This window comes from Mandrillus leucophaeus, unplaced genomic scaffold (assembly GCF_000951045.1).
Source record: "Mandrillus leucophaeus isolate KB7577 unplaced genomic scaffold, Mleu.le_1.0 Scaffold125, whole genome shotgun sequence".
NCBI lineage: Eukaryota > Metazoa > Chordata > Mammalia > Primates > Cercopithecidae > Mandrillus > Mandrillus leucophaeus.
Window position 1 is genome coordinate 1,299,619 of NW_012100876.1, and position 9,964 is coordinate 1,309,582.

The window sequence follows — 9,964 nt, forward strand, 5'->3', positions numbered from 1 at the left end:
AGTGATTAGAATTAGAATTTTAGGATTTCTGGAACTCAGTTTTCTCCATTGTTCAAACATGCCTAGACAAATAACCTTAACCATACATTCTCTACTTCCACCCACCTCTTTGGGCTGATAATTCATGCTTCTTAGATTTCCTGGGCACTAGATGTCACTATTGTTCCAGGCACTACTACATCTTAAATAAGGACTTGCACCGTGTCAGATTTTCATTGAGAATCAGAGGTTGCTTATCTGTATTATTTTGGGCTTTCTATGCTGTCTTCCTCCATGGTTCTTTCATTTATCTTTGAATCAGCTGGATTTGACTGGCAGAATAAAGAAGGGTGGGGCATTTATTTAAATAAGTAGGCCAGACATCTGTTGTCTAAGACATTTCGAGAGAGAGCATAAAATGGAGGGAGAAGTGGAGGGAGAGGAGGGAGGGCTGGTGGAGGGAACAAGTGAAAGTGACCTCCCCGACAAAAATTTGGGGCCTTTCTTCACTTCAGAAAAAAAGTTGAGAGCCAGAGATTGGCATCAAGAACGAAAAACTGATGTTACAAGTGAACTGGTCATGCTTTTAAAAACCGCTTTTCAGTTGTTGTATATATGCACAGGATGTCTCATTAAAATCACCTTTGATCGTTTGTTTCTCAGTGTTTTAACTAAGATCAAGTGTAAAATCACCTTCAGAGAGTGTTTAAAACAAACTCCCTGGCCTCTAGAGGTCCTCATTCAGTAGGTTTGGGGCAGGGAGGGATTTGACATGTCTGATGAGCCTTGGGGTGATTCTGATGCTTCCTTGCACCAGTGGAGCAGGAGTTAGTCTTAGTAATGTCTAAGATTAAATGCCACTGATAGTCATAACAACATTCTGCAAAATTTGATTTAACCCTTGAAGGGGGAAGCACGTTTTCAGGGGAGCCACATTTTTGTGTGTGTGTTTTCTTTATATTTCTTAAGATCTTTGTTTTCCCCATCAAGCATGATATTGGCCATGTCCTTGGTAATAGTGGGTTTTGTGGCTATGCTCAGATTTTCCTTGAGAATCAGAGGAGAAGCTTGCTTATCTGTATTATTTTGGGCTTTCTATGCTGTCTTCCTCCATGGTCTCTTTCATTTATCTTTGAATCGGCTGGATTTGACTGGCAGAATAAAGAAGGGTGGGGCATTTATTTAAATAAGTAGGCCAGACATTACATAGCACAGCCGAAGGGCTAGTGGGTTATATTTGTTGTCCTTCCTTTTGCTTAGTTTGACCCTTAACTGGTAACTCACAATAACCTCAAGAAGGTTGGAATTTCTCAAGAGAACAAGAAGGAAGTGGAAAAGAAACTGACTGTGAAGCCCATAGAAACCAAGAACAAGTTCTCCCAGGCAAAGCTGTTGGCAGGAGCTGTGAAGCATAAGAGGTCAGTCAGCACTCCCACAACTTAGATTTCGCTCTGACCATGTATTCTGAAACACCACTTGTGATGGAAGACAGAGCCAACGCTTACTTTGCGTGAGTCCTGATGAAGTTCCCTTGGTGTGCTCACCTATGCCTCTCTCCCTTTCCAGATTTGGGGCCTTCTATAGGCTTCAACCCTCGTCTCTCTGATCATTTATTCAACAAATATAAATACTAGCTACTCTTCAGTGGGGATCTGCCACACCAGACATGGTGTTAAGTGCTTCCTGCGCATAATCTCATGTATTCTTCAACAATCCTGTGAAAGTACAATTATAATCCCTGTTTTGTAGATGAGAAGACCAAGAGTTTGAGAGGTTGAGACCCTTCTTTGTGCAAGATCATAGAGAAATAGGGAGCTCGAGTTCAATATTTAGGCTTCTGTCTAGACAAATGAGGTAGTGAGTCTTGTGAAAGGATCTATGTAGGGTGTGCTGAGAGCAAGAAGGAGGAGCATACAATGCTGCTTGGAGGGTGTGTGCATCTCCATGTTGGGGAGGTTGGGGAAACCATTGGAAAGATGCTGATTAGGTAGGACGACTAGTACTTTGACAAGCAAAAAGGGAGAGAACAGTCTAGGCAGAGGGAATAGCTGCTGCAAAGACATCCTGTCCTGAAAGAACATGGCAGCCCTGACAGGGTTACAGACCTGGCTGTGGCTAGGTTGGATTGATGGGGAAGTGATAGCACTGTCTTGAAGCTGTGATAAGTTCTTTGCTATGTTTGCTCCTCCCTTTCCAAATCCTGAAATGGCATCAGAGTGATTGAATCTGGTCATTTCGATTTGACCCAACAGACTGTGGGCGAAATGATAAGTTTAAGTGCAGTCTGTTAGGAAAATCAATATGATATATTGGCAACCAGCCATATGTTTTGAAGGGAATGTATTGATGCAGTCTTGTGGTTTGGCACACCACCCATCTGCTGCAGATGTTCTTAGGAACACTGCCTACATGTAAAAATGTCATGCTGGTATAGCAGCAGAGGGGAGGAGTTATCCTGAGAAGGGCTCGCTACCCAAACCATGAATTATTCCTTTCAAGTTCTCACATAAGCTTTCCTGCAAGACCAGGGACTCGCAGGATTTGGACCTGGGTCAGTTTTACTGGAATATGCCAAGGGAGGGCTCTCCAGGTGATCAATTTGTTATCCCTTGAGACTGCTCTTGGTGGTCGCAGAATGGGTGTTGTAGCTGTCTCCCTTAGTCCTTAGATCACCTTTGGAAAAGGCTCTGTGGCTTATTTGGTGACCTGCATATAACCCCTTTTGGGTTTTGAAACAACATCATTTAATGTTGCTTTGTGTAGTAAGGTGATGAATTAGTCTCCTGGGGCAGGAGTTCCTAATCTGTCCGCCCCTGAGTTTATTGGAATCACCTGGGAGTTTGGTAATAATTTATATTTGTAGGCCGACCCTGAGTTTATTGGAATTACCTGGGAGTTTGTTAATAATTTATATTTGTAGGCCTCGCACTAATTCTGGTTCAGTAAGTTTGAAGTGAAGTCTGGGAGTTGTAGTTTTCAAAGTTCCATGAGTGATTCTGCTGCCTGGTGAAGGTCTGGAAGCCATTGGCATGTATATGTCATGAAACGTAAGAACAAAACAAGCAGCAATTTCTTACCTTCTTCAAAGGAATATTCTTTACTCTCTTCTAGTTTATTCTTTTATTTATTGTTAGAAAAAACTGTCAGATACCTAGTTCATGAATGTGCAGCCTTTTTAGTTATAGGCATCTGAAGCTATAAATTTTCCTTAGCTTTCACTGTATGTAAGTTTTATATTTCCTTCTTTCATTGTATATAAGTTTTATATTTCCTTCTAAGTATTTAAAAATATCCATTATGATTTCTTCTTTGACTCAGGAATTATTTAGAAATGTATTTTTTAAATCTCCATATTGAGGTAACAACCATATTTCAGTAAGGGGGAAGATAAGCCTTCCCCCTCGCCACACACACATTTTAACACCTTATGATGATATAACAGTGTCTTAGAGGCTACAAAATACGTTTCGCTTTTGTCATTGATTTCCAACTTAATTGCATTGTGGTTTTGTATACACTGATTCTTTTTGTTTTTCTTTTCTTTTTTTTTGAGCTGGAGTTTCGCTTTTGTCGCCCAGGCTGGAGTGCAATGGTACGATTTTGGCTCACCTCTGCCTCCTGGGTTCAAGCGATTCTCCTGCCTCAGCCTCCCAAGTAGCTGCCTCCTGGGTTCAAGCGATTCTCCTGCCTCAGCCTCCCAAGTAGCTGGGATTACAAGCACACACCACCACACCTGGCTAATTTTGTATTTTTAGTAGAGACGGGGTTTCACCATGTTGGCCAGGCTGGTGTCAAACACCTCAGGTGATCCGTCTGCCTTGGCCTCCCAAAGTAATGGTATTATACAGGTGTGAGCCACTGCTCCTGGGCTTCCCACATAACTCTTAAATGGAACCTGCTCTGCACTTCCTGCAAGAAAATAACAGGTAGTACATACACACAGTAATGTCCCAGTCTTAGAGGTGACTTCAGTATGGTCATGTTGAACACCACAAACTAGATGTTATTTTTTGATACAGACAGTATTTGTTTAGACTTATATTTCCTTTTGCCAGTTTCTTTGTTCCCTACCCCTTCCTTCTGGAATTCCTTCCTTCTGGGATCATTTCTTTCTTCATTGAAGTACATTCCTTATACATTCTTTTAGTGAAAGTCTTCTGGGTGACTCTCAGAATCTCTAGCTTGTCACTAAAGATGTTTTCTTCAATCTGTAATTACTAAATGTTTGTCATTTATGAACATGTCTAAATACTCTTGAAATCCATCTGTGGTTCTAACCAATTTGAGTGATAAAGGCGGCCAAGAATCTGAAGTTGAAGTGATGCTTGAAGATACAGTGCTTTATTCCCTGGATTTGTCAGGAGTTTAAATTGTCTTTATGACTAATGATGCAATTGGAAGGAGATTAAGAATCTGAAATGAATACTTTTCATTCATTTTTATCATCCCAGCCTCTTGAGACTGCCTAAGACACATATAAATTGTTATTGGTGCTCCTGATTCCCTAAGCTTTGATCTGCAAGATTGGACATGGCTCAAATCACCATGTGTTTTGTTACAGCTCAGAGAGTGGCCACAGTGTGAAAAGACTGAAACCAGACCCTGAGCCAGATGACAAGAATCAAGGTGGGTGGCAGCCTTCATTACTTCCTTGTACTCAGAATACACATGAACCACAGTAAAGGGCTATAATGCATTGCATCTGCAAATGAATGCATTTCCGTCTTCAAGCAAGCCTACCTACACTGAATTTACCCAACTTTTTTATGCCAGGCAGGATTTTATACCAGGCAGGATTTTATACCTGCAAAAGTTATCGTATTAGAAACCAGTGAAACTGATCAATGAAAATAGTACTCTCCCAGGAATGCTTACCAGGCTCTGGTCATACCACCTCTGCTCACAAAAGGTTTTTTTCTGTTTCCCCCAAATGTCAAGTTTCTTGATTTCACCTGGCTTGCTACCAATAGGAGGTAAATACCTGGCTCCTGCTCACTATTGGATTGGATTGAGCCTAGAAGCTTAATACAGTCTCCAGGAGTATACTTCTTTGGTTTTTACCTTTATGTGATGAAATCTGCCTCTGTATTAAGTGGCAAGAACTTGTAAGTGAAGGTGAATGTTACTGGGGCTGGATTAGGGGTGAGAAATTCAAGAGTGTGTTTTCAGTTTTATTCTTACTCCATGTGGGATTGAGACTCTGAACTAAATTCCATCAATCAGCAGGGCTTACATTAACTTGTCTCAAAAAAAATGATGCTTTTTATATGCATCTACTAAGCACCAGTGGTGGTGGTCTGTTGCTGTTATCCTTTTGCTCTGGAACCTACTTTTAAAAAGAAGAGTGTGGGGGAAAAAAAAAGAAAGAGTCTGCCATTACCATATCCTCTTCCATCTAGTTCTCCTTAGAGGGAAACAGAATTATACTTTTTTTTTTTTTGAGACGGAGTCTCATTCTGTCGCCCAGGCTGGAGTGCAGTGACCTAATCTCAGCTCACTGCAACCTCCACCTCCTGGGCTCAAGTAATTCTCCTGCCTCAACCTCCCAAGTATTTGGGATTACCGGCGTGCACCACCACATCTGGCTAATTTTTGTATTTTTAGTAGAGATGGGATTTCACCATGTTGGCCAGGCTAGTCTTGCACTCCTGAGCTCAAGTAATCTGCCTGCCTCAGCCTCCCAAAGTGCTGGGATTACAGGAGTGAGCCACCAAGCCCAGCCACATTTCTTATGTATCCATCAAGAGCCATTCTATGCATGTGCAAGCAATTGTAAATATGTATTTTTTAAATGCTTTATTATGGATAATTTAAGCAACATTCAGAAGTTGGGATAAGTATAATAAACCCCCATTACCAAGCTTCAGTGATTTTTTTTTGTTTGTTTGTAAGCTATCCTACAGGAAAGAGCTTCAACAATTTTTTTTTTTTTTTTTAAGACAGTCTTGCTCTGTCACCTAGGCTAGAGTGTAGTGGGGTTATCTTGGCTCACTGCAGCCTCTGCCTTCCTGGTTTAAGCAATTTTCATGCCTCAGCCACCCAGGTAGCTAGGACTGTAGGCATGTGCCACCACACCCAGCTAATTTTTGTATTTTTAGTAGAGACGGGGTTTCACCGCCAGGCTGGTCTCTAACTCCTGGCCTCAAGTGATCCACCTGCCTCAGCCTCCCGAAGTGCTGGAATTACGGGTGTGAGCCACCACACCCAGTCAGCAGTTTTTAGCACATAGCCAATTTTATTTCATTTATATCTCTCAACTGTAATATTTTGTGACAATTCCAGACATTATCATTTCATTCATAATTCTTAATATGTGTCTCTAGCAAATACAAGTTCTTATTTTGTTTCTTTGTTTTAACAATTGCAATACCATTATATTAATAATCACAGGCCAGGCCTGGTGGCTCATGCCTATAATCCCAGCACTTTGGGAGACTGAGGCGGGCAGATCACCTGAGGTCGGGAGTTTGCAACCAGCCTGACCAACATGGAGAAACCCTGCCTCTACTAAAAATACAAAATTAGTCGGGCTGCTGGTGCATGTCTGTAATCCCAGCTACTTGGGAGACTGAGGCGGGAGAATCGCTTGAACCCGGGAGGCAGAGGTTGCGGTGAGCCATTGCATCGAGCCGAGATTGCACCGTTGCTCTCCAAACTGGGCAACAAGAGTGAGATTCCGTCTCAAAAAAAAAAAAAAAAATCACAATAATTACCAAATATTATCAAATATTAAGTTAGTATTTTCTCCAGTTGTCTCAAAAAATTTTTTTTTTAAAAATTATGATCTTGGCCAGGTGCGGTGGCTCACGCCTGTAATCCCAACACTTTGGGAGGCCGAGGCGGGCAGATAACGAGGTCAGGAGATCAAGACATCCTGGCTAACACGGTGAAACGCCATCTCTACTGAAAATACAAAAAATTAGCCGGGCGTGGTGGTGGATGCCTGTAGTCCCGGCTACCTGGGATGCTGAGGCAGGAAAATTGCGTGAACCCGGGAGGCGGAGCTTGCAGTGAGCGAAGATCAAGCGACTGCACTCCAGCCTGGGCTGTTAACAGAGCGAGACTCCGTCTCAAAAAAAAAAAAAAAAAAAATTATCATCTTAACAAGGACCAGACATTATATTTGGCTACTATGGCTTTTTTCAAAAAAAAGTATTGAAGTATAACTCACATACCATAAAATTCACCCTTTAAAAGGATACAACTCAGTGATTTATATTTTTAAAAAATCAGTTGACCATAAATGTGTGGATTTATTTCTGGACTGTCTTCTTCCACTGAGCTATATATGTCTATCTGTATGCCATTACCACACAGTCTTGATCACTATAGCTTTGGAGTAAGTTTTAAAATTGGGAAGTGTGAGTCTTCCAACTTGGCTCCTGTTTTTCAAGATTGTTTTGGCTATTTGGAGTCTGTAGAATTTCCATATGAATTTGGGATCAGCTTGTCAGTTTCTGCAGAAAAGGCAGCTAAGATTTTGATACAGGAATTGCTGGAATCTGTAGATTAATTTGGCAATATTGCCATCTTAGCGATAGGCTATTACACCTTTTAATTTGAATTTAATCTGTAAGTTCTTCCTTTCTAAATTTATATTTTGTTTTCTTTGTATTTTATTTGTGGAGAAACTGGGTCTTTGTTCTTTAGCATTTCTCTGGCTCTACATTTTACTGATGGCATCCCCGTGCTGTTTCCTGCTACCTTGTGTTTCCTGTAAAATGGTAATTTGATCTGGAAGCTTGATCAAGTTGGTTTTTTTCAGCAGGAATACATTATATATTGTTTTTATACTTTCATTATTAGTAGTATTGTAATCTAACCTACTCTGTTCATTGCTTAATTCAGCAGTTATTGTACCTTGGGAATCATTGCATAATTGGATGTAGAGCGCTTCCTTGTTGCTTTTTAAGGCTGTGTAGTATTGTATATTGTATGGGTATATCATTTATCCCACTTTTTAATTGATGAACACTTAGATTTTTTCCATTCTTCCCCTGTTCTGGTGTTTCAGTAATAATCCTACACGTGCATAATTTTTCACATGCACAGATCTATCAAGTTAAATACCTTGAAGTAGACTTGATAGGTCAGAGAGGATAAACATTTATAATTTAGGTAAATATTCTCAAATTGCCCTTCAGTTAAGTTATCCCAATTTATACTACCTTCAGCAATTTTGGAATTTTTTACTGACATCTTTTTAATAAGTAGGAAACTTGCTTAAATAGGATAAATCTATACTGTATATGTGTATACACACACACACATACACACAAAACTTCATAGGAATATTTTTCTTTTAATTAATTTTTTTTAGAGGTAGGATCTCACTTTGTTGCTTAGGCTGTAGTGCAGTGACTACTCACGGGTGCAATCATGGCACACTACAGCCACAAACTCCCAGGCTTAGGCGATCCTCCCACATGAGCCTCCTGAGTTGCTGGGGTTAAATGCGCTTGGCATAGGAATCTTAAATGTATTTCCACAAGTAAGCTATTTGCTCACTATATGGTACTTATTTCCTGGTAGGAACTATACAAATGAATCAATGGAAAGGAAAACTTGTGTAGCTTCTTTGGACTATCTCAGGCAGACAATTGTGTTTTAGAGTCATCTTTTTGTCATTCTAAATCCCTTCTTCCTACTCCTGCATTCTTGCAACAGAAACTAGGCAGGAAGTGTCCTCCTTTGCTAGGAATTAAGGCCCCACAAGAAGAATGCTCCTTGAAGCTTGCCTCAGCCCTGTCCTTAGCAGTGGGAGGATTTCCTCCTTGGGCCCCTATGACTCTGATAGAGATTCAGCCTTTCCCCAGCGAAGACTCTGAACTTAAGCACTGAGCAGAGCCAGTGAATGCACAAGTTGGCCCCATCTACTCCCAAGTCACGCATCTGTCTGAATACTAAGAACATTCTCTATTAGTAATTTTCTGTGTTAATTTAGTATGACAATGTGGTCCTGCAAATGCAGAAGCTGGCAGGAAACTTCACCAAATGGGTGAGATCAGAGGGCACCATTTTGTTCTCTTTGGACAGTTAACTGCTTTTGGAATGAAATTTGTCAGATTTGCAGTCTCTTTTCTTTCTTGAAACCTCCTAGATAATTGGGGTATTTGGGTTTTTTTACTTAAACTCTTCTGATGCCACAGTGGTCCAGATTCCTTGATTATATTTCTGTAGCTAACTTCCGTCCTTCCATTAGGCCAGTTCTCTACCCCCACAGGCACTCTGACTTTCATCCTTCTTTTCTATATAAAATAGACCTTTAAATTCCATTCGCCTTTGAAATATGGTCATGTGCCACATAACGACATTTTTGTCAATGATGGGTGCGTATATGATGGTGGTCCCATAAGATCATAATATCGTATTTTTACTGTGCCTTTTTCTATGCTTAGCTACGTTTAGATACACAAATACTGACCATTGTACTACAGCTGCCTACAGTATTCATACAGTAACATGCTGTACAGGTTTGTAGCCTAGGAGCAATAGGCTATATACCATATGGCCTACATGTGTAGTAGGCTGTACCATCTAGGTTGTATAACTATGATGTTCACAATGATGAAATTGTCTAATGATGTATTTCTCAGGCCATATTCCCATCATTAAGCAGGAGTGTCTATACTTGATAAAATGAAATACCTCATTCAACAATTTCACATAAATTAGTTTTCTAGGTAACTGATCTATATACCCTTATAAGGTTTTTTTTGTTTGTTGGTTGGTTTGTTTTTTTTATTTTGAGACAGTCTCGCTCTGTCCCCTAGGCTGGAGTGCAGTGGCGCAGTCCCGGCTCATTGCAACCTTCACCTCCCAGGCTCAAGTGATTCTCGTGCCTCAGCCACCCAAGTAGCTGGGATTACAGGCGTGTACCACCACGCCTGGTTAATTTTTGTATTTTTAGTAGAGACAAGGTTTCCCCATGTTGGCCAGGCTGGTCTCAAACCCCTGACCTCAGGTAATCCACCTGCCCCAGCCT

General features: G+C 40.8%; 1 protein-coding gene across 1 annotated transcript in view; it reads left to right on the plus strand.

Moving 5' to 3' along the window:
• Positions 1 to 9,964, plus strand: part of FAM192A (family with sequence similarity 192, member A) — a 33,252-nt gene that overhangs the window by 17,300 nt on the left and 5,988 nt on the right. Inside the window, exons 4-5 of the mRNA XM_011971930.1 lie at positions 1,264 to 1,397; positions 4,541 to 4,605. Coding sequence (XP_011827320.1) covers positions 1,264 to 1,397; positions 4,541 to 4,605 — 199 coding nt within the window. The remainder of the gene's footprint in view (positions 1 to 1,263; positions 1,398 to 4,540; positions 4,606 to 9,964) is intronic.